At 47.3% G+C, this 23,937-nt stretch overlaps 3 protein-coding genes across 4 annotated transcripts; 1 reads left to right on the plus strand and 2 right to left on the minus strand.

Annotated features, from left to right (window-relative positions):
• The first annotated feature begins 570 nt into the window (after positions 1-570).
• Positions 571-6,973, plus strand: LOC125510836. Its single transcript, XM_048676106.1, has 2 exons — positions 571-954; positions 3,564-6,973. Exon 2 carries the CDS (start codon positions 3,631-3,633, stop codon positions 4,690-4,692), a length of 1,062 nt encoding a protein of 353 aa, XP_048532063.1. The 5' UTR covers positions 571-954; positions 3,564-3,630; the 3' UTR covers positions 4,693-6,973.
• On the minus strand, positions 6,719-10,197 carry LOC125510835 (ferredoxin--NADP reductase, root isozyme, chloroplastic-like). The gene is made up of 6 exons (XM_048676105.1): positions 10,041-10,197; positions 9,908-9,967; positions 9,195-9,521; positions 8,399-8,618; positions 7,387-7,627; positions 6,719-7,218 (listed from the first exon to the last, which is right to left on the minus strand). Exons 1-6 carry the CDS (start codon positions 10,062-10,064, stop codon positions 6,960-6,962), a joined length of 1,131 nt encoding a protein of 376 aa, XP_048532062.1. The 5' UTR covers positions 10,065-10,197; the 3' UTR covers positions 6,719-6,959.
• A 4,998-nt stretch (positions 10,198-15,195) lies between these two features.
• LOC125510837 (CCR4-NOT transcription complex subunit 9-like) lies at positions 15,196-21,400 on the minus strand. 2 transcript variants are annotated; one of them, XM_048676108.1, is made up of 9 exons: positions 21,143-21,400; positions 17,955-18,026; positions 17,700-17,789; positions 17,521-17,563; positions 17,266-17,372; positions 16,837-16,932; positions 16,171-16,361; positions 16,020-16,089; positions 15,196-15,909 (listed from the first exon to the last, which is right to left on the minus strand). In XM_048676108.1, exons 1-9 carry the CDS (start codon positions 21,329-21,331, stop codon positions 15,577-15,579), a joined length of 1,191 nt encoding a protein of 396 aa, XP_048532065.1. In that variant the 5' UTR covers positions 21,332-21,400; the 3' UTR covers positions 15,196-15,576. The 2 variants fall into 2 exon arrangements, with proteins under 2 accessions (XP_048532065.1, XP_048532064.1); XM_048676107.1 differs by lacking the exon at positions 21,143-21,400 and adding an exon at positions 19,461-19,772.
• Positions 21,401-23,937: the final 2,537 nt, after the last annotated feature.

Here is a 23,937-nt window from a genome sequence, read left to right on the forward strand (position 1 = left end):
CGGAGTGATTCAAAAATGTAAAACAATGTTGGTCTATATTACAAAAATGATCACATTAATCTCATGTGTAATATCAATTTTACAACATTAATAATTCTCCATTTATTGATATTACCATGGGATGAACATAAATGTGCCATAAAATGACACAAACATTATTTCATAAAAGTTTTCTAAATAAAATTTCTTGTTGGTTCCATTTCATTCAGAAAACTAAACCATAATTTTCAGAATCATTTTTCTGGCAATTTTCTATTTATAACAGTGCAAGAACATTTTGGGAATAATCATAATACGGAAACACACTGAATAAATAGAAAACGCACAGAAACTTCAATTTTAGCCCAAAACCCACGGCAGCTCTTTAAATCCTAGCCCAGTAAACAAAAAAAACGCCTTTTCTGCGGGCTAAGACAACTCGGGCCGAAGCCCAGCCGCGAAGGCGGCCCGTATAATGCCCGAAGGCCTGCCCTGAGCCACCCGTCGCTCTCGGCCGTCCGATCGGGCCAATGGCCGCGATCATCCCGCACGGAGCAAAACGAGCGAGGGTCAAACCCTAGGGGCCAATTCCCCATTTCGTTCCCGCAATCGTCGGAACGGCGACGCACAACGACGGCCATGGCGGCGCGGTGGCTGCGTTCGACGGAGCAGCGTGCCGCGGACCGAGTCCGGCGCGCTCCTCCGGCGAGCGTGGCTGCGGGCATCGCGAGTACGGCGTTCGGTGGCGCGAGCAGGCGGCGGCTGCGGGGCATTTCGCCAACGGTCGCTGGCGCAAGCTTTCGGCGGCGACGACGGCGTGCAAGGCGCGGAGGCCAGGCGACGCGCGCGTGCGTGAGCGCAGCAGCGACGGCTGCTGCTTCATTCCGCGCGCCACCCCGAAAGGCGGCGGCGTCCCGGCCATGGCGTGCGCGTACGGCGGCGGCCGTGCGGACCCCGAAAGCCGGCGTCATCTGGGTGAGCCCGTCACCTTTTTCTCTTAATTTCAACATTTTAACTCTGATTTTGGGATTTCGGAATGGGGAAAAAATTCTAGGGCTAGGGTTTCTCATAATTAGGGGAAAAAACGAGTGATTCATCTGATTCCCCTCCTTCTATATTCTTAACATGAAACAAAACCAGTGCTAATTAACCTTACTTGAAGCGGAAGCGTGATACAGGTAAACTAACATAACTTGTTGATAATCATAAAGGAACTAGCATTGATCCAGTAGCAGATTAGTCATTTAAATAGAAACCTCTTAACCCTAGGACTTGACTTAACAGAGGGCTAACCTTAATCACTAGGTCGTAATCATGATCATCAAACTTAAACAGATCATCTTAGGGATCTAATCTAGGCTTAACCATACTCTGATACCATTGTTAGATTTATAATCCCGTAGGATCTACTTAACAGATCGTAAGCCAGGCATTAGATCACCTAATAGCACAGATCAGAGAGATGGATTAGGTTCTTACCACCAATGGAAGCTGCCATTGGTGTCGACGGTGCGAAGTCCCGTGCCTGCTCGATGCAGGCTTGATGCAGGCTCGGTGAAGATGCTCGCTGCAGGTAGCGGCGTCCCTCCGGGCGGCACCGGCACTGCCCTGGAACAGGGGCAGAGCTTGGAGATGATCTTCCCGTCGTGCAGCGCTCCCCCAGATCGGTTAGGGTTTAGGGATGTGGGGAGCAGGAGTAAACCGTATGAGAACTAGTCTAGCGTAGGTGCCGGCTGCTCCCCCATCTTTTTATGTGCGCTGGCGACAGGGGACCAAAACCATAGTTGGTTAGGGTGCCCCCGATCAGGGCGCGTAAGTTGAGATCGAGGGGTACGAACGTTGGTTGGTGGCCTCCCTGTTTCTCTCTTTAACGTAACTTTATTTCTGGTCTTTTATTTTCGTTTTGGCCCATTGGGCCTCTAGATCAATACCAACAAACCTCACCTTGTTGGGAACCTTGACAACCTCGGAGGCGACCGCATCAGCCGCGGGGAGAGGATGGGCAGCCTTCAGCCGCAAATCTGGAGCGAGGCCACCAGCTCCTATCCCAGGGACTGCAGCGACGGGAAACCAGGCGTGAACCGCGGCGAGGAAGAGGAGGTGCTAAGCGGAGAAACAGAGCTGGCGGCGGCAATGGGGGTGGCTGCGGGCGCCAAAGTGACGTGCTGCAGGAGCGTGGGAGTGAACATGACGGGGCTCTTTGATTTTTCTTTTTACCAGCGTGTTTATTTGGACGTATGCATACTAGCTATGCGGAGGCAGGTGTGTACTCATCGTGCTTGATGCTTCATTTGAGTTAATAAAATTGATCTCTTATCAAAATAAAAAATATACAGCTTGAGAAGTAGCGTGGTTTTTCGTTCTTGGCACCACATGTCATTGGCTTGTACATCGTCCATGCGCCATCTATCGGGGATTATATTGCTTTGTCATGGGCCAGCTGAAGGATTCGTAGAGGAGCGACATCGCCAAATACTACAAGACACAGTACAAGAGTATTACTGCGACTCCATCGGAATCTCAGAAGACGCAGCGGGCACGCGCGCACTCGCAGCCTCCGCCGCTCCGCATGGCCCTAAGCGAGTGTTAGGAGCGGCCGGCCGGCCGATTTTCGTTAGCATTTCACTCAGTTTCTTCACTCGTTTCTGATCTTCTTGATAGCTATAATCTTGACTTAGCCGTGCGTGAGTGGCGGCCGAGCCGTTGTGCTGATGCATGCATGGTTGTTAGGGCAGCTACAACAGGGACGCTTAGATTGGACGCTAGGATTAAATCCCCAGTAGTTAAGCCTAATATCCTGGCCGTTTTTTCCTATTCCCGGCTAAGCCCAGGATTCATGCTAGCGTCGACGCTACTTCTGGCCCCAGGCGCTAGCCCGTTTTTTCTTTCGAGATATGACACCGAGTGCGTCCTGTTAAGTACCTGTACCTTGTCATTGCCGTTGGAGGACTGGACGCTAACACCGCTGCTACACGATTTTTCTTTTCTTGTATTTCCTTAAGCGCCCATGCAAGCGCCTAGGCATTGAACATGCCTTAGCTGCACAGCCGGATCTTGTTGATCGTGGAGAGATTCCAGTGAGTAGTTAGTGCATGGGTTAGTGGCTGTTAGGCTAGTGCATGCGTAACTTGCCGTGTGGCCGAGTGCATGTAGCGGCAAGCCAAGTCAGTGTGTGCGTGCGTGCGTGGTAGCTATCCAGGTGTGTGTGCACGGGTATAAAAATCCAACCAATATGTATTGGTGGAGGTGCGCCGATGTGTTGCCGAGCCACGGCTGCGGTATGAGCCGAGGGGAGGAGCCTAAGGAAGATGTAGTCTTCATCAGGACCGTGGTATACGTCCGGTCGATGTGAGAGTTCTTCCGAAGTTGTGCTGCGTGTGTGCGTGTGTACCTCCATGTATGTAGTTGAGTTGAATAGAAGCCAACATATATACAGGCCGTTCGGCGGCCGGGGCGTTCGTCGCTGGAAAAGTTTGTTCATCTTCTACCACTTTCGTCCGAGCGAGTGAGAGTGAGAGGAGATGAGTGGTGAGCTGGCCAGGGGTTTGTCCCTACACTTCTGATCCGTTTTGCTTTTGCTGCAGGCGGGACTGGGCAAACCTCGCCGATGGGCCGGCGGGTCTTGTTGCCGAGTGCGTCCTCGCCAGCGACATGGCCGGCAATGTCCGCCTCCGCGCCGTGTGCCACCCTTGGAGGCGCCACACGACAGACCCGCGGGTGTACGGCCTTGACCGACGCTGCCATCCTCGGCAGTGGATCATGCTCCAGGAGGAACTCGCCCCTTCCCACCGCCGTTGCTTCCTCAACGTCTCCACCAGCGAGTGCATAAAACTTGATCTTCCAGAGCTCCGCGACCACGAAACACTTGGGCGCACGTCCGAGGGCCTCCTCTTCCTGCTCCACAAGCGCACCAACATTCGACTACTAAATCCGCTCAAGCGCCACCTCGAAGAGCTCCCGCCACTGATCACGCTGCTGCCTCCTTACCGGTACACCTACCTCATCAGTACTACTCATTTCGAGCAATGCATGACAGCGTGGGGCTGCGGCATCACCGATGATTCCGTGGTCGTGTCGTATTTACACAAACTTCGCATCCTAGCCGTCGCCAAGCCTGGCGATGAGCGCTGGACATCGGTTTCATACAAAAGCCATCCGTCCAAACCTTTAGTGTTCTTGGGCCGTTTTTATTGCGTCACTGAGGATAATCTCATGGTGCTAAAGACGAGTCTGGATCAACCACCACGGATGGAGGTGGCCGCCGAGCTGTGTAGGCCACTGTGCTCAACTTTTCATAGCATGCACATGGTGGACAATGGCGGGGAGCTAATGTTGGTGCACCGCATGCTCCGGAGTAGCCCCAGGAGGTTCGACTACGACCTGTATCGACTGGATTTGGAGATGGGGAAATTTTTCCCGGCAAACAGCTTCAATGGACGTGCACTGTTTATGGCTAGACATTGCTCTCTTTCGGTGTCCACAAAAGTTTTTCCCTCCATCAGTTCTGACACTATCTACATGAGCTTCGATTTGGATGAGAGAGTGAGTATGCAAATTCAAGCCTACAATGTTGTGGTTAGAGGTACCGAACTTGCAAGCTACATCCTGAACAGCTCCACGGCAGCGCTGCCGTCGCCGCTTACTCTTGTTGACTGTCTCTCCTTGTGCAATGTTGTCAAACTAAATTGCAAACACTTAGCATCAGTGATTTGAGTTGCAATTGTATTTGTTCTCGTTTAGCTATTGTACCGGTATGAATGGGCTTCATACAAGCAATTGTCCCAGGGGCTCGACCTTCCATCGTAATCTCATTTTTAGGAGGGTGTGCCTAACTGAAAGCGTGTATTTTCTTCCATCAATTCATTCTGATGCAAGTTCTTCTGCATTTTCTCGGGGAAAAAACTGGTTCTTCATTGTTCTACATATGAACGAATATTTTGCTTTATCTTAACTTTGTCACGATATTAGGCTTGGGTTATAGGATCTCGATTAAAACACCTAGTGCTCTATTTTTTTGTGGGAAAAAATTAAAAAAATAGAGCACCTAGTGCTCTATTAATACCAAGTCTAGTGGTAACTCTGTCCGCACATATTTGAACCATAGTTCAAAATATTAAATCCCCGGAGCTCCGTGATCCGCCTGTGGTTCCTCATCATTGGCATTGCCAAGCCTGGCGATGAGCGTTGGACACTGGTTCAGATCGGATATTTTCGAGGTACAGCTCCATTGATGTTCTTAGGCCGCTGGTACTACACCAGAGGACAACCTCATGGTGCTGGAGACGAGGGCAGATCGGCGACCACGGATGAAGGTGGCTGCCAAGTTGCGGAGGCACGTTTGCAGGACGGCGGGTACCGCGCACCTCGTGGACAACGGTGGAGAGTTAATGGTGGTGCACCGTATGCTTTCTTGTTCAGATAACTCAAGGTACAAAGTGTATCAACTGGATTTCGATAACAAGAGACTACTCCGGGTCAAGACCTTGAGCAAGCGGGCGCTGTTCTTAGCGATGCATTACTCTTTCTCGGTGTCCATGAGGGTTTTCCCCTCCATTTGTGGTGACACTATCTATTTTAGCTTTGATCTTCAGGAGAGATTTGATGAGCACATTGAGGCCTACTGTCTCACCGACAAAAGCAACAAGCTGGCAAACTACATCTTAAACAGCACTTTGTGCAGAGTCGTGCCATCGCCGCATATTGTCGCTGACTGTCTCTCCTGCAATACTTTCATAACTTCAGGATTGTATTCCAATTGGTTGGCATCAATAATAACTTCAGCTACAAAGTGAGCATAGATTAGATGGTTAGGTTTCTTGTGGTGGAACCAGCCTGCCGGGTTTAAGTCCAAGACTTGCACCGATGTGTGCATTTTCCTGAATTTATTCTAGGCTTTCTGGTGATGTTCGTTCAGTGGAAGAGGACGTTTTCATTGACTACGAGGCATCTGTTATGACTTCATCAATCTCAAGATTTGCTGGCTTGGTCTCTCGGAGGTGTTCACGAGGATAGGATGTGTGTGTGTTCATGAGAAAGAGTGTGTGAGCATTTGCATCTGTACTGTGTTTTAAGAAAAATAAAAGAAATGAGTTTACCCCTCTGATGGCCTGTGTGGCAAGTGTGCCTATATTATATTCAAGCATGTACACCATGTGCAGTAGTCCTTTGGGAGTATATCCCGGATATTTAGCATTTGTACCTGAAGTTGGTAAGCATATGTGGTATGTGCAGTTGGGCCAAACCTAAAGTTAGGGTGTCTGTTTCCCTCCAGTAGGCTCGACTTTCTCTTGCAATCGCATGTTGGGTGTCTTTCTGTGGACTTGTACATAACATTTTCTGTCAATTCTATGTATCAAGACGGGTATTTCGAGAGTTTGAGTGTCGAATTTTGTGTTGGATTCCTTCATGAATGTGCTGCCTCGGAACATTCCTGATATACACGAAGAAAGCAAATTCTTCTCACTGTCTTGAATGGGCAAGGAACTGGATGAGGCACAACATACAATGGAAGTTGATAAACCAATGGCATGAGCCTAATTCGTATATGAGGGATGGCAGAGAGTAAAATGGCAACACAAATTTGGATACTAAATAAGTATCATTGAAATTAGCAAGAATTTCCATAGAAAATATCATGAAGTACACACAGAATATTTACATGCCCTCTGAATATTTGAATGAATAACAATCTACAATATAGTATTGCACTTCATCCATGAGACCATGAACAACCAGGACAGGTGCTTAAATTCGGCTTCAGACAAAACACCTCAAGAAATTATAACATAAGTTACATGCTTCGTTTTCACGCATCATGTGATGCAGAAGCTTATGAATTACATGGACAGTCTTATGATTCTCTCAAAAATAATGTTTGATAATTCTACACCATCACAAGAATCATCCCATGTGTGTGTTCTGCCTTTTTCTGACATCGTCTCACAGCAGAGCAAATCATAGATAACTGAACAGTTCCGATCCTAGTAAACCTCAACGTGCCATTGCTTGTTCTTCTTGAGCTGCGATAGCTTCTGATCCCAGCTCTCCCCTCTCTGCTCTGCCACCTTCTTGAGTGTATCCTGAATCCCTGGCATCATTCCTTTCAAACCACAGAAGTAGATGTGTGCACCGCCATCCAAAAGCTTGAAAATCTCATCGCTGTACTCCTCAATCTTGTCCTGAACGTACATCTTGCCGCCACTCTTGTTCTTCTGCTCCCTACTTAGTGCTTTGTCGAACCTACAAATTCAACACACTCAATTATATTATATTCAACTAGTTTATTCAAGTGGTGGCACACCCAATCTACGATGACGGAAGCATCCAAGTCAATAACAAAATGGCGTTTGGGGCATGTGTAAAGATAATAACAGAAACAAGGTATGACGATGGAAGAGGTCTAATAACCTGAAATTGTCTGGATACTGCTTCAGGTAGCTTGTGAATTCTTCGTCATAAAGAAGGCTGTCCGAATTAGCCACACCAAGGAAGAGCCAAGCCAGGCCACCAAATCTGAAATTTGGGACATCTTCCATGAACATGCGGCGTAGGTACCCGCGGTAGGGAGCAACACCAGTGCCAGTGGCAATCATGATATGGGTTGCATTTGGATCACTCTCAGGTAGGAGCATTATTTTGCCAGAGGGCCCTGGGGTCAGAATGAAATGACAGTGAGATGCATAAACTTTAGAACATCCATCATATGCCATGAACTATGAGACCCTGTTCGGTAATCCACCCACTCCTGGAATCTGCGGAGCGAGGAAACTGCAGCTCCGCCGGCCCCGGAGCAGAGTTGTGGAGCGGAGCGATACCGAACAGGGCCTGAGTATACACAATTCTACCAGAAAGAGTATGTGCATACATGTTTGGTTTGTATCTCGGAACAGGAAGCAGCACATTGTTTGAAGGACATTTATTATATGCATCAAAATTAGACTTTTATCCAAAAATAATAATCAAGTACGACAAAACTAATAGAACAGATCCAGTCGGCAGCAGCCAGCAGGACAGAACAAAGATAGCTATTAGTGTCAGCGATGGCCATACTGTAAGAGGCTCTTGGATATAAAGGATTTATTATTTGTCTGGCTAGTGCGTCAGAAGTTACCCCCCAAAAAAAAAGTTGCTCTTATTCAGAATGTACACTGTAAACCAGTGGCACTGTGAAAAACTCCCCTCTTTCTTAATGTTATGAAGAATGGTTACTTCCTACTCCATCTTAATTTACATCCTACACAATGTGTATATATGTCTAATGCTCTTTTTGTCAAAGGATTCAGAAATAGATGGTTTAAGACAAATGAACATTAGGCACATGTAAACGAGAAAACTTAGCCCTTTTAGAGTTAGAGGCGCTCATATAAAACTGCTAGCACACAAGAAAGCCTTTGCATCCATCTAAAAGAAAGCAACCAACCTGTCATCTGAATCTTGTCCCCAGGCTTTGAGTTGCATAGGAAATTACTGCAGACACCATTCTTCGAGGGGTCCTCCTTGCCAGTTTCAGGATCATAATAAACTGCACGGCGAACACATAAACTGGCAGTCTTCCCGTCAAATGAATCCCCATACCGAGTAGATGCAATGGAATACAGCCTGACATTCTGTGGGTTTCCAGGCTTCTTTGGGTTCTCTCCCTGATAGATGCACACAAGGTTTGATGAGCAATGAAGATGGGTGGTGAAAACAAGGATGGACGACAGCAAGGTAATGAATAGATACTTGGTACTTGAGTTAACCTAAAGATGGTGAAAACATGGACGGCAGGAAATGCTATGAACAGATATGTGGTACTTGAGTTAACCTAAAACAATTCTCCTACACAAAGCATCAAGCAGCATACTCAAATCAATGTCTATAAATTTGAACATAATTCAAGTACAGCATAACTTGATACGTTTATCCTCTTATTTAATAATACAACCCCTGTTCTGTTCAGTATTCACTATTCAGTAAGACAGACAGAGGATGGAAGAGAAAGTGGTTGAAATGGCTAAACGCTTACTGGAGGAACAATCCTAAGGTAATTCTCCTATAATAAAATCAAGCAGCATACCCAAATCAATGTCTGTAACTTTGAACATAATTTTTTTCAGTACAGCACAACTTGATATGTTTATCCTCTTATTTAGCAAGACAAAGAGTCCCCTGTTCAGTATTCAACAAGACAGAGGATGAAACTGAGAAAGTGATGGAATGGGCTGAAGACTTACCGGAGGAATAATCCCATAGCTCTGCCCCTCCCAGTACGGCACATTGCCACCATGGTCGATGACGACGTGGCACGTCTCTCCTGGGGCGTTAGGGCCTACCGCCCGCTCAACCGAGACAATGGTGGCCGTGTAAGGCCCCTTGGGCTTGTAGGTGTTGAGCGGCGGCTCCTTGGCGCTCTCCAGGTCGAGGGGCGCGACGGAGACCTTGCTCTTGCTCGACTGCTGGACTGCCCTGCAGAGATGCCTCGACTGTGCCGCGGCCTTGCTGTCGCACGCCAATGCGGTGCCGATCCATGATTTGTTGCTGAAGCTGAGACTGTTGATGCCCTGAAATGTAGCAAAAGGTGAAATCAGCATACTGTTGATGTTGGGGGCGCCGCTGAAAAGGCTGTGAGCTGGGGATCCACGGCATAGCAAAGCAAGAGCCCTGAAGAACTACTGAATGCGTATGCACTGCTACTGCTATGTGTGTCCTATTTGTAAGTTATGCTAGCTAATATCTGCAATCGAAGCAAGAGCGCTGAAGAATTACTACTGAATGTGCATCTACTACTACCAGTACAAGTGTGTCTATGTGCAGGTGATACTAGTTGATCTGTGCAGGAAGCCAAAGGCGCAGCTAGCGGTATCGAATCTCGTGCCTAAAACTGCTCCCACTAGTTCACGCACTAGCACACGATTGGCGCTGCGTAAAGGGATGTGGAGACGCGCACCTGGATTCCGGAGCTCCTGACGGCGCGGTCCGAGCCGCCGACGGGCGCGGAGAAGGCCACCTGCAGAGGGAGGGAAAAGGTGAGAACTCGGCAGCCGTCGCCCAGGAGCGGGACGGGGTCGGCGCGGACGTACCTGGGACGCGGCGGCGGTGGCCATGGCCGACGGACGGATGGTTCGAGGGATGGAGGGGATGGGGAGGAGGGGTTTTGATCTGGGGAAAGGTGGGGGGAGGGGGCGGCGGGTTTATAGGAGGGGATCGGAGCCGGAGGCCCTTGAGGCGACGGAAGGGACGGCGACGTCCGTCCGCTGCTGGCGCTGGCTGCTGGTGGTTGGTGACGGCGACGCTAATAAAAAAAATCATCAGTCGCCCCCTAAATTTGTCTACTAAATAAATTATTCTGGACCGTCGATTAGAGTAATCGACGGGGCTGTGATTAGATTAGTGGATGAAAGTTTCGACTAGGTTAGCTGATGATCTGATCAGCCGGAGGCAGGTTGCGTGGCTACTTGGCTGGCTGGCTGCTTCGAGTGCCTCCTTCGGCCGCTTCAAAATTGAAATGGCCTCGTGGTGGCCCTGAAGGGCCATCTATCTTGCCTCGCTTGGCAAAGTCAGACGTGCAAACCTGGCTCAGGAGTCAGAACAGGTGAACGCATGAGGCGGCACAGCCCACAGGTGTGCTCCAAGTAGCCACCAGGGAGAGACCGATGGGGATTTTAATCGGTCGCGACTGACAGGGGGCAGCAGGAGAGTGTGCTCGGCGTTCGCCCAAAATCTGCCCGATCCTTTTTCCACCGACTCTGCCTCTTATTTTCTTTTTCAAACAAATAAAGATCGACAGTACAAATAACATTAGAAATAACAAAAATTATATTCAGGTCCGTAGACCAGCTAGCGACAAAATGCACGCAGGAGGCACGCGTGTCGCCGTCAACATCCCTCACCGGAGTTAGACAAATTTTGCTCTAGTAGACTCATCGAAAAGTCGTCATGCTAAGGCCCCGCGGAACCACCGCATCAGAACAACAGTCATCAAGAACTTCAAAAAAAGAAAACAATCATCGCCGATTAAGAGAATCGTAGATCGAACGGATCAAACATACAAACACATAGTGGACGAACGAAGACCGGATCCATGCAGACTAAGGCATAGCCTAGTGGTCGGAAGGGGCTGATATCTTCCCACTCACTCAGGTTCAAGGCATGATACTTGCAATTTGGGTTTGTTGCACCAATATACTGTAGCGGGTTCCCTTACAGTCTTTCTGTCAAAAAAAGACCGGATCCACCGACTAAATCCCGTGAGGTCTGTCGGAGACACCCCCCCCACACAGACACACACACCACACACACACACATACACACAACAACAAAGACAACAACAACAACAACAACAACAACAACAACGGCGGTAGGCGCACCGCTGGGACGAGGGCTAAGTGAAAAGAACTTTATTCCATCTTAAAATAGCCGTCGCTGTCAAAAGAGGGCACAAAGCCTAACCAAACTCAAAAAAACACCTGCAAATGAAGCTCTCTCATCGGTAAAGGCAAGGATCCACCACGGCCCCATACCATAAGGCCACACGAGATGAGGCAAATCGACAACGGAACTGACCGTCGGCGGAAGGCGGAAACCCTAGTCACCTTTTCACCCCAAGACACTAGTAGTAGTATTAGGCCTTGTTTTTAAAGAAACATATAAACTTTATTCATTTGCGATAACAAGTACATCGTTTATGAGGAGGGGTACAATTCCACTCAAGGGCTCTCAAACCAGTTCAAAGATGAAGAAAATCTAGCTAACTTAGCAAGTTCATGTGCGACCCTATTTGCTTCTCTATTACAATGCTCAAATTTAGTAATGGGAAAGTCACATGCTAAAAAATAACAATCGTCAAACACTGCCGCCACTGTACTAGATGATTGTCCTCCATTGTTCATGGTTTCGATAACCTCCATGTTATCTGAATTAATAACTAAAGTGGTTGCAGCCCGCCCTTTGAGCAATAGATAGACCATATCCAAGCGCCATAGCTTCAGCTGTCAGAACGCCCGTGCACCAATCAATTCTCCAATTCCCCCTGCAATGAATTTTCCTTTATCATCTCTCAAAACAGCATCAGCCGTGCCCCTGAGCCGGTCATGATCAAAAGAGGCATCCACATTAAGTTTTGCAAACCCCCTTGGAGGTTGGACCCAACCTCCTCTTTTCATTGTAGCCTTTGATGAAATAGCCAAAACATAGTTTAACGTAATTGCATGAATTCCCATGAAGATCTGGTTAGCGTCTTGGATTTTCTCCTTATGGACCAGTTTTCGCCTCTCCCATCATAAATACCAAGTTGAAATTGCAATTAATTCACGGACATGCGGAATACCCAAGATCGTGAGCTCCCGTTCAGGCATAGAAAGCAAAAATTCAAGCACCGCCTCACCAGCATAATCAACTTCGTACGCTCTTTTAATGACCTGATCTAGACCCAGTTTTTTCCAAACCTCCTTTGCTTTCTGACACTGAAATAATATATGCTTTTGTATCCTCTGATCTAAAGGAACATGCCGGACAAATTGGGGGTAACCTTTATATGTCTATTCGTCAAATTAACTCTACACGGGAGGGTGCCATGCAGTGTGCGCCAAATGAAAATTTTAAGCTTCGATGGACAAGATAATTTCCAAATCTCACTCCAAATAGGATTGATAGTCATATGTCCCATATCATCGGTTCTTCTTAATTTTCCCCCGTGTTGGTGTTCCCATTGCACTGCATAGGCTGATCGAACAGAAAAAGTTCAATTCTTTGAATAGCTCCAAGCGACAAAATCCGACATATCGTGTTGTGACAAAGGAATTGCAAGGACCCTTTGTGCATCAACTGGCCAGAACATTTGTGCGACCAAATTTTCATCCCAATTACTAGTAGCAGGATCAATTAAATCAGATACCCTTGAGATCAAATTACTCCCTCTCGGGTGTGATTACTTTTCTATTTGCACAATTAGGAATCCAAGCATCTGAAGGAAATATGCCCTAGAGGCAATAATAAAGTTATTATTTATTTCCTTATATATCATGATAAAAGTTTATTATTCATGCTAGAATTGTATTAACCAGAAACATAATACATGTGTGAATACATAAACAAACAGAGTGTCACTAGTATGCCTCTACTAGACTAGCTTGTTAATCAAAGATGGTTATGTTTCCTAACCATGGACAAAGAGTTGTCATTTGATTAACAGGATCACATCATTAGATGAATGATCTGATTGACATGACCCATTCCATTAGCTTAGCACCCGATCGTTTAGTATGTTGCTATTGCTTTCTTCATGACTTATACATGTTCCTATGACTATGAGATTATGCAACTCCCGTTTGCCGGAGGAACACTTTGTGTGCTACCAAACGTCACAACGTAACTGGGTGATTATAAAGGAGCTCTACAGGTGTCTCCAAAGGTACATGTTGGGTTGGCGTATTTCGAGATTAGGATTTGTCACTCCGATTGTCGGAGAGGTATCTCTGGGCCCTCTCGGTAATGCACATCACATAAGCCTTGCAAGCATTGCAACTAATGAGTTAGTTGTGAGATGATGTATTACAGAACGAGTAAAGAGACTTGCCGGTAACGAGATGGAACTAGGTATTGAGATACCGACGATCGAATCTCGGGCAAGTAACATGCCTATGACAAAGGGAACAACGTATGTTGTTATGCGGTCTGACCGATAAAGATCTTCGTAGAATATGTAGGAGCCAATATGAGCATCCAGGTTCCGCTATTGGTTATTGACCGGAGACGTGTCTCGGTCATGTCTACATTGTTTTCGAACCCGTAGGGTCCGCACGCTTAAGGTTTCGATGACAGTTATATTATGAGTTTATGAGTTTTGATGTACCGAAGTTAGTTCGGAGTCCCGGATATGATCACGGACATGATGAGGAGTCTCGAAATGGTCGAGACATAAAGATTGATATATTGGACGGCTATATTCGGACACCGGAAGTGTTCCGGGTGATTTCGGAGAAAACCGGAGAGCCGGAGGGTTACCGGAACCCTACCGGGAGAAGTAATGGGCCATATGGGCCTTAGTGGAGAGAGAGAGGGGCAGCCAGGGTGGGCCGCGCGCCTCCTCCCCCCTGGTCCGAATTGGACTAGGAGAGGGGGGCGGCGCCCCCCTTTCCCTCTCCCTCCCCACTTCTTTCCCCCTCCTAGTAGGAGTCCTACTCCTACTAGGAGGACTCCTTGGCGCGCCTATAGGACTGGCCGGCCTCCTCCCCTTGCTCCTTTATATACGGGGGCAGGGGGCACCCCTAGACACACAAGTTGATCTTCGTGATCGTTCCTTAGCCGTGTGCGGTGCCCCCTCCACCATATTCCACCTCGGTCATATTGTAGCGGTGCTTAGGCGAAGCCCTGCGACGGTAGAACATCAAGATCGTCACCACGCCGTCGTGCTGACGGAACTCTTCCCCGACACTTTGCTGGATCGGAGTCCGGGGATCGTCATCGAGCTGAACGTGTGCTAGAACTCGGAGGTGCCGTAGTTTCGGTACTTGATCGATCGGGCCGTGGAGACGTACGACTACATCAACCAAACGCTTCCGTTGTCGATCTACAAGGGTACGTAGATCACACTCTCCCCTCTCGTTGCTATGCATCACCATGATCTTGCGTGTGCGTAGGAAATTTTTAAAAATTACTACGTTCCCCAACAGCATCTTCCCAAATATCAATGTTGTGACCATTTCCAACATGCCAAATATAACCAAGATTTAGACAATTAACCCCTGTCATAATATTTTGCCAAGTAAAAGAAAAGCCCTTTGTTAGCTTTGTATTCAATAAATCATCGTTTGGGAAATATTTAGCTCTCAACACGGTCGCACATAAGGAGTCTTGATTCTCAATAATACGCCACGCTTGTTTTGCCAGCATTGCTAGGTCGAAACAATGAATATCCTGGAATCCCTAATTAAGCACCCCTCCTGTAGACCTAAGCACTTTGTGCTTAAAAAAACTCAATTTATGTTAGTAAGGACCTCCTTAAACACCTTGCATTGTACCGTCGTACGTGGCCTTACTTCCCAGCCAGAACACGGGGATCTGCCCATGTCACCTTTCATGGCATTGCCGGGGGAAAAAAATCTTTCATGGCATTGGCCTATGGTACCATCACACCTGCCCTTGCAGGTTCAACGTTACCTGCAAAAGAGAGACCCCAGCATGCTCGAGCACAAGCAGAATCCCATGCCACATACTACTGTAAAAGTAAAACTCTGATTTTCAGTTTGAACTTGCTATCCCTCTTCACCCTTGAACATTTGCCAAAGAGCAGAGCAGGGAGAGCTTCTGCGCCGGTTTATTTGTCTTTTTACATGCAGTCCAGCAAACACAAAGCACAACCCAAACATCTAGACACAGACTGACACACTACTATAACACACTCCTATCTTCTTCTTCCCACAAAGGGCACACAGACAGACAGACAGACAGACAGACGACTCTCTTCTTCCAGTTTCGACAACACAAACAACTACAAACAGCACGGAGTTTCTTTCCCCCTACTACATCTACAACAGACTGACAGACAGACACATGCATCGCTGGGGGTTGGTTCAGGCTCTCCACAGCCTGCAGACACAGCTTCTTTCGCTCGCTCGCTCAGAGCCCCATCAGGTGGTCGAGGCCCCCGTGAGGGCCTCCCCCACCCATGCCGCCGAGAGAGCCCCCGCCTCCCATGCCGCCACCAAGAGAGCCTCCTCCACCCATGCCGCCGAGAGAGCCCCCGCCTCCCATGCCACCACCGAGAGAGCCTCCGCCGCCCATGCCACCAAGAGAGCCTCCGCCGCCCATGCCCCCAAGAGAGCCTCCCCCGCCCATGCCGCCGAGAGAGCCTCCTCCGCCCATACCAGTGTGGGAGCTTCCCCCGCCCATGCCGGCGATCGACATGTTGCTCAGCAGCTGCTGGAGCCACCGCCTTGTAACGTTGTCATCCTGCGTCCATGGGTAAAGATATAGGCGTCAGTAAACGATCCAAACTGTCCCGGTGCAGATATGCCAAGCTTGTCTATCTAGCTAGGGAAAGCACGAGCTGGGGAACACACAAGAAGGAAGTTGTTGAATGTCCCGTCCTTCAGCACGGTGGGGAGGCAACTGTTGAGCGCAGCACAAGCCCTGCATAACATCACATACAGAGACTTAGGAACTGCCAGTTATACAGGCTGTGATTTTGACAGATGTGCTACCATTACCAACCTCTGGTTCTCTGTCAGCCTGAGGTAGCAGCGGATTATGTGCTTCAGCAATCTTGCAGACGGCTGTTCAGCAAGCGCCTGGACCATCTGTGCTAAAACAGTGGCCACAGCAAAGAAACGCTCAGCGGTCGCGCAGATGTAACGCAGCCCAATGTCATCAAGCAGAATCTTTTGAACAATAAAGGTGGCCACCTGCAAGTAACAGTAACCTCGGCAGAGTTAGTGAGACTGATGCACTTACTACAGATCTCTCGGAGTAAAGAGATCCCAACAATCTAGTAAAAAGCTATCTATGGAAGCTTTAAGTACATCATGGCTCAACAACCAGTTTAGAGTTTCTTCTTGCCATCGACATCGTTATTTATTAGCTACCAACAAGGTAATTTAAATAATACAAATTTATAATAATTGTTAAAAGATAAAATACTCCAGTAAGGAAGATGAAAAGGATGAATGAAGCAACCTACAGAAGGCAGCTAACACAGATAATCACAGCAATTCATACCATAACCAAATTAGGTTGCAGCATGATTTCAGTGTTGCACCATGCAAATTTCGCATAAGATTAATTAACCATGCCGATGCATTGTCAAAGGCTACAAAGCATAGAATCAGAACTAGATGATCATCATTAGACTTAGATTTATAAAAGGGGTTGAGTTCATACTGTTTTGGAAAGTTCACTGCCCATCTCCATAGTACGCAGACACAGAGGGATTATTTCAGTTTGAAGCAGAAACCCAATGACTTCAGAATCGTCAACCTGCATATATCAAAAACAAAGCAAAAGAAATACTCTTATGATATGCAAATCGAATATCCAAAAGAAGAAATAATAGAATTTCTAACAAATCATTAGCCTGTTTGGTTCAAAAATAATAGTTCCTGTTGGGATTCCTGGGATCCAATCCCAACTAGTCCATTTGATTAAAACGACTGGATTACTGGAATGAAAATACCAAAAGAACAAGATATAGTCTACCAAAGAAAAAATACAGCCAATCTCCATCACTGTTCAACCCTCTCACCATTTAAAGCAAAAAATCTATATGGACCATCCATTCCTAGTTTGCATAAGTATCTAGTTTTAATTTACCTTCACAAGAGCACCAATAACACCCAAGCTGGTAAGCCTCAAGTACTCAAAAGGTCTTGTCTTGCTGGTAGTATTCAGGAACGGGTACAGGTACAGTGGGATGTGAGCTGCAAAGGAAAAGAAAGAAGACTCAATTATTAACCACTGCAAGTTAAGATTTACTTATTCTGTAAAGTCATCAAAATGAGGAAAGCCTTTTAACAATAAACAATGGAAATATTTAAGACTTGGCATAGAAACAGTGGCACTCAGTACCATTCAAGAACGGGATCCTGGTGTCAGGGTGTGAAGCAACACACTGCATTAAAAAAAAGTAAAATGAAATTGAGGGGCGGATGGCAAGCAAGTATGATATGAAAGCAGTAGTATTCTCAATCCACCACAAGGCCCACCAGGAGTGAGGGTTTCCTTTTCTTTCTCATGTAAAAGCATACCTGAAGAAGTGCAAGTGCATTGCAGACACGGTTTGATGCAACTGGCGACAAAGTAGGAGGTGAAAGTGAAGGGTAGATTGACACAATCTCCTGCATAAATTTTCAAAACAGCAAGACAGACTGAATAAGGAAAATGTGCAGAACCATCAATAAATTTCATATTGAAAGAATCAATACACATGCACAACCACCCTAACTTAAATAACAAGAACTGCACAAGTACATATTTAGAACTGTGCAATAATTGTAACCTACCTGGAGCAGTGCAGCAACGGTGCCAAAGGAGTGCCACAGCAGTGGAGCAAGGTCTTGAAAAATCTCTCGCTTCTGAAAGAGGAAAACTGAGAAACAGATTAGACAATGAATTTTCACCTCCTGCGTCCCAGATTTGCTGCCATACTCTAAATGTTAAAGTAAAATAGTTCCATGTATCAACTGTCCAGTTTGGGATATTTTCTTTGGAAAGTTGATGTTTCACTAAGAAAAGAATGATGATGCTTGCATTAGTGGCTCATACCATGGGTTCACACTTTTGGTAGATAAAGAAGTGACAGAAAAAAATACTATACTAACTAAACTTCATCACTTATCTAGATAATCTGCAGAAGTAGAACAGACTATTTCTAACATATAAATGTCTTCCTATATAGTTTAAACTGTTTAGATTTCTTAACACCACCTCCTGATAAGTTTGCAAAGGCATCAATAGGACAGGATTTCACAAAGTTTACACTCCCCACCCACCTGTCCTTGAACAGGGTATCTCCACCAGATACTATAATTAAATGTGCACAGCCGAATACAGACCTTGCAGCCTGCTCCAGCACAAAAATATTCATTGGAAGTTCACTTTTACCAAGAAACAAATTCATCAGGAAGCAGGGGGGATTAACAAAGATACACTTCTTGTGGTATTCACTCCTAAGAGATTGTATATGATAACTGCAGTATTTTCCATTTTATTCAGGGGTACTATAACATAAATGGGCACATGTCTTGTCGTATTCAATCCTAATAGAACAACATATAAGATAATGACAGCACTTTCCATTTTAATCAGAGCAAGCAGAACTAAAATGAATACAGTTATCCAATGCACACATCCAAACTGCCATCCAAGTGTGTCCAACAGAGATCAGCAACCATTCCCGCTACGGGTGCTAATAACAGGTACAGCATAGCACATGTTTAAAGAATGTATCATAATAAAAACTACAAAAATCACATACCAAACCATACTTGCTTTCGCTACATATCTACAAGTCTACAGCAAGCTAAAGGACTGCACAAAATCACCCAATTCTCTTCATACTCCAGATATGAGCAGGCAGAGTTGCACTAAATTACCAAACACCACAAGCAAGCCATAGAATCGCCCTAGGGAGATCGGAGAGCAACATTTCCATACCAAGCACGGATCAAAGATAACAGACAAAGACGGGCGTGCACTGATCTATACCCTATAACCTTAGATCACCACGTGAGCCGATTTACCCATAGCGAACTGCCCTGCAGCTGACATCAGATAGGTCATCAGGGTCCCGAATCTACTTTCGCCTAGACACAACATTGTAGCACCAAGGTCGCAGCTTTACCAACCACCACATGACGCATACAGATCGCCCGATTCCCCACCGCAAATCCGAGACTTAAACATCCACCAGGAAGCTACAAACGCGAAATTTTAATCGACGGGGAGGGCTAGTGGGAAGCGCGGGCTTCTCCGCGGCGGCAGGGCGGGGGGCAGGGGGAGGAAACGACCTTGGAGAGCTCGAGGAGGGCGTTCTCGCGCAGCTCCGGGTCGCAGAGGTCGAGCACGAGCTGCTCCGCGGACACCATCTTCCGGTCCCTCCCCCCGGCGGGCGGCGCCGCGGCCGACGAGCCGGACGGGGGCGGGAGCGGGGGCGGGGAGGGCGCGCCGAAGGAGGGGCCGGCGGCGAGGGACGGCGGCAGATTCGCCATTGAGGAGGGTGAGGAAAAACTGAGGAGGTGGTCAGGGGAAGGAGGAGAGGCTGTGCCCCCCGGAGGGAAGGTTATACTAGAAGCGGTATGCTACGAGGAGGGGCAGGACAGGGAATCGGCGGCGGTTTCCAACTTTGCTCCTTGTCTTCAAACGGAGACGAAATTTTCCCAGCCGTCCTTTCCAATGCCTTGTAATGGTGTTGCACGCATCCTACTCATCATGTTTGGAAGCTGCCATGGCGGCCAGGCATGAATTCGGCTCGACTCGTCGGTGGGTGTCTATCTCACTCCTTCCTCGGCGCACCTGCTCGCCACCTAATAATGTTTGTTGTTTTGTCCGGTGGGCGATTGTCCCACTACTTTCTCGGTGCACCTGCTCGCCACCTAACATCGTTTGTTGTTTTGCCCGGCCGGCGTTTGTCCCCACTCCTTCCTCGGTGCACCTGCTCGCCACCTAACATTGGTTGCGTTGTTTTGACGACCTCCGTCGACCTCACGCTTTCGAGACCTTTGCCGTCTTTATGTCGGCCTTCTCCTCCGTCATCGTCGCCGTCGATGTTTAATCTCCCTTCGGAATCTCCGGCGCCGGAGACGATACAGAGGAAGTGGCGTCGCCACTCAAGACATGTAGAGAAAACATCGAATTAATGGTCAGTGGGTTCAGGATGAACCCAATGACTCCTTTATCAATCATGAAACAAGTATTTTAAAACATGTAAACAATTGGTAAATGAATTCAATATAAATTTCGAGCGATGTTGCTCACGATGAAGATCAATGCAGAAGAGTGGGTGAACGGTACCTTCATGTATTGATTTGTTGTTATCACTTTGTGCGTTGTCGCTCTTTTTACCTAACTCGGTAAAAACGAGCGCTATATTCATGACTAGTCTGATATTTTGATGAACATGGAAACAATAGCATGATTTCAATATTATCTTTAATGTCCTCCTAAAAACATATCTTTAATGTAAGACTGACTTGTGAAGGACGATTAGCATCAAAAATAAGATTCTAACTTATTCTTGTCATACTCCAGACACAAGCACGCAGAGTTGCACTAAATTACCCAACATACCACAAGCTAGTCATGGAATCGCTATTGGGGGTCGGAAAGCACCATTTCCATACAAAACACGGAACAAGGAGTAAGAGGGAAAGACAAGATGTGCATTGATCTATACCCTAGAACCTAGATACCACATGAGCAGATTTGCCTACTTAATTGCACAACAACTGATATCGGATAGATCACCAGGGTCCCCAATCTACTTTCGCCTAAACACAACATTGCATCACCAAGGTCGCATCTTTACCAACCACCACACGACACATACAGATCTCCCGATTCCCCGCCGCAAATCCGACCCATAAACACCTACTAGAGATCTACAAAACGCGAAATCTTCCTCAACGGGGAGAGCTAGAGAGAATCGTGGGGCTCTCCGCGGTGGGAGGGAGGGGTGGGGGAAGTAAGCGACCTTGTAGAGCTGGCGGAGGGCGTCCTCACGCAACTTCGGGTCACAGAAGTCGATCACGAGCTGCTCCGCGGGAACCTTATTCCAGTCCTTCCCCCTAGCAGCCGGCGTCGCGGTCGACGGCCCGTACGGGGGTGGAGGCGGAGGCGGGGAGGAGGGGCCGGTGGCGAGGGACGGAGGCAGATCTGCCATTGAGGAGAGGAGGGAGTAGTGGCGTGAGGGGGAAAATGGGGAGGTGGTCAGGAGGAGGAGTAGCTCTGCCCCGCGAAGGGTGAGGTTATACTAGAAGCGATATGCTGTCAAGAGGGGCAGCCCAAAGAATCGACAGTCGTTTTCCACTTTGCTCATTTGTCTCTAAATAGATGAAACATTTTTTTGGCCATCTTTTTAATGCCTTGTTGTGGTATCACACGCATCCTAAAACTTGCCATAGCAGTCAGGACATGAATTCAGTTGGACTAGTCGGTGGATCTATTTTTCTAGCCGTCCTTTCTAATGGCTTGCGATGGTATCACACGCATCCTAGAAGCTGTCATGGCAGCCAGGGCATGAATCCAGCTGGACTCGTTGGTGGATTCATTTCTCCAATTGTCCTTTCTAATGCATTACTATGGTATCACACGCATCCTAGAAGCTGCCACGGCAGCCAGAGCATGGATCCAACTGGACTTGTCAGTCGATGTTTGTCCCACTCCTTACTCATCCCACCTACTCCCCACCTATGGTTGTTTGCGTTGTTTTGCCGATCTTTGTCGATCTAACATTTCCCGAGACCTACTTCTTCTTTGTGAAGGTCTTCTTCATCATAGTCGTCTCTTATGAGTGATATTTTTACACTCCTCTACCCTTGGTTTAAACAGATATATTTCATTAAAACTGCTATATTCACTCCGATATTGCTACTAATGTCTAATGTTGGGGATATAACCCCATGGTGTAACCCGCCCAAGAGGGGCCGAGTTACATTGTTGGCGATTCATAAGTGAAAGCCTAAGTAGGCCCAAGAAGCCAAGACCTGAGAGACTGGAGGCAGCTTACAAGGTGGGCCAGTTGGAGGCCCAAGACCCGAAGATGGCACATAACCTGGAGGTGTGAGCCGCCCCATGGCGACTTTCCTAGCAAGGCAAGGTGACTTAGACTAGGGTCGGTTACATTATACGATCCGACCCGGACTCTTGTAAGCCTAGGGCCTCAACCTGTGTATATGAAGGCGAGACCCTGCGACGGGTTAACTCAAGTTACAATCAATCGAGAGCTAGGTTAAGCGATTCTGCTCCCTTATAATCGATACTCAATCAATACAACACCAAGAAGGAAGTAGGCTTTTACCTCCTCGGTGAGGGGCCAAACCTGGGTAAACTCGTGTCTCTCCTCCCATTCAACCCCTTTAAGCTAACCACCGTAGCCATGGCCTCGCACCTAAGTCCTTTCACGAGGGCATCTGTCGTGACAAAACCATGATAGTTGGCGCCCACCGTGGGGCGTGCATGGTGGTTTCGAGTTGTTGAAGGGCTCTTTCCCAGGGATCGAGGGACACGTCCTTGGCAGGATGACCAAGAGTCGCCGCGACAAGCTCTACATCGACGACGCTAGCTGGGGCCCTGAGGCCGACTCAATTGAATACGGGTATCGTGTCCCCTTCGGCAAAATTCACGTCTTCATCGGTAAGATCGGTGAAAGTGAAACTATCCCTGGGTGGTTTTGGTAATTCCTAACAACATATAGCTCATTGAACTAATGCTCTTTCAAGGTGATCATTTCAGAAAGTTCAATGATTGGCATGGCATGGACTAGGAATGTGGACCCCTCAAAATGCTAAGGACACATATTGGCTCAAGCTCAAGACTCTACATTTTCATTTTTAGTGATCCAAGTTCACATTGAGTCCATAGGAAAAGCCAATACTATTAGAAGGGGATGAGGTGTTGCTTAATGGCTTGCTTGCTCAAAATGCTTAGTGATATGCTCCAAAAGCCCTCAACCACTTTCTCATACCCACATATGTCCCAAACCAAAAGTCAAACTCGGCCCCACCGATTTTATCTATCCGGCGCCACCGAGTTCACTTGACATAGCCACTACCAAAAACCCTAGTCAGTTCGATCTCACCGATAGGGATCTCAGTCTCACGAGATGGGATTGCAAACTCTCTGTTTCCCTTCGTAACGTTTCGGTCTAAACGAGATGAGCGACCGATCCCACTGAGTTCACAATGCAAACTCTCTATTTCCCTTGCGTAACGTTCGGTCTCACCGAAATGAGCGATTCAGTCCCACCGAGTTTGCCTGACCAACTCTCGGTTTGCCTATTACAGAAATTGGTCTTACTGAGTTTATGTGATCGGTCTCACCGAGATTACGTTATGCCCTAACCCTAATGAAATCGGTCCCACCAAAAATCTTAACGTTCACACTTCGAACTAAATCGGTCTGACCGAGTTTCATGATTCGGTCTCACCGAGTTTGGTAAATTGCGTGTAACCGTTAGATTTTGTGTGGAGGCTATATATACCCCTCCACCCACTACTCCATTCGTGGAGAGAGCCATCAGAACTTGCCTACACTTCCAGCATACATTTTCTAAGAGAGAACCACCTACTCATGTGTTGAGACCAAGATATTCCCATCCAACCACAAGAATCTTGATCTCTAGCCTTCCCCAAGTTGCTTTCCACTCAAATCATCTTTCCACCAAATCCAAATCAGTGAGAGAGAGTTGAGTGTTGGGGAGACTATCATTTGAAGCATAGGAGCAAGGAGTTCATCATCAACACACATCTATTACCTTTTGGAGAGTGG

This window comes from Triticum urartu, chromosome 5, assembly GCF_003073215.2.
Source record: "Triticum urartu cultivar G1812 chromosome 5, Tu2.1, whole genome shotgun sequence".
Lineage (NCBI taxonomy): Eukaryota > Viridiplantae > Streptophyta > Magnoliopsida > Poales > Poaceae > Triticum > Triticum urartu.

Bases quoted from the DNA above. Each gene is read 5' to 3' on its own strand.
- LOC125510836 (XM_048676106.1), top strand. From the start codon at position 3,631: ATGGCCGGCAATGTCCGCCTCCGCGCCGTGTGCCACCCTTGGAGGCGC.
- LOC125510835 (XM_048676105.1), bottom strand. From the start codon at position 10,064: ATGGCCACCGCCGCCGCGTCCCAG. The intron at 9,968-10,040 runs GTACGTCCGCGC...CTCCCTCTGCAG, and splicing joins CCACCGCCGCCGCGTCCCAG to GTGGCCTTCTCCGCGCCCGT. The intron at 9,522-9,907 runs GTGCGCGTCTCC...GCTACATTTCAG, and splicing joins TCAGGAGCTCCGGAATCCAG to GGCATCAACAGTCTCAGCTT.
- LOC125510837 (XM_048676107.1), bottom strand. From the start codon at position 19,661: ATGGCGAATCTGCCGCCGTCCCTCGCCGCCGGCCCCTCCTTCGGCGCG. The intron at 17,790-17,954 runs GTAGGTTACAAT...AAATTTATGCAG, and splicing joins CCGTTGCTGCACTGCTCCAG to GAGATTGTGTCAATCTACCC. The intron at 17,564-17,699 runs GTATGCTTTTAC...TTTTTAATGCAG, and splicing joins ATGCACTTGCACTTCTTCAG to TGTGTTGCTTCACACCCTGA.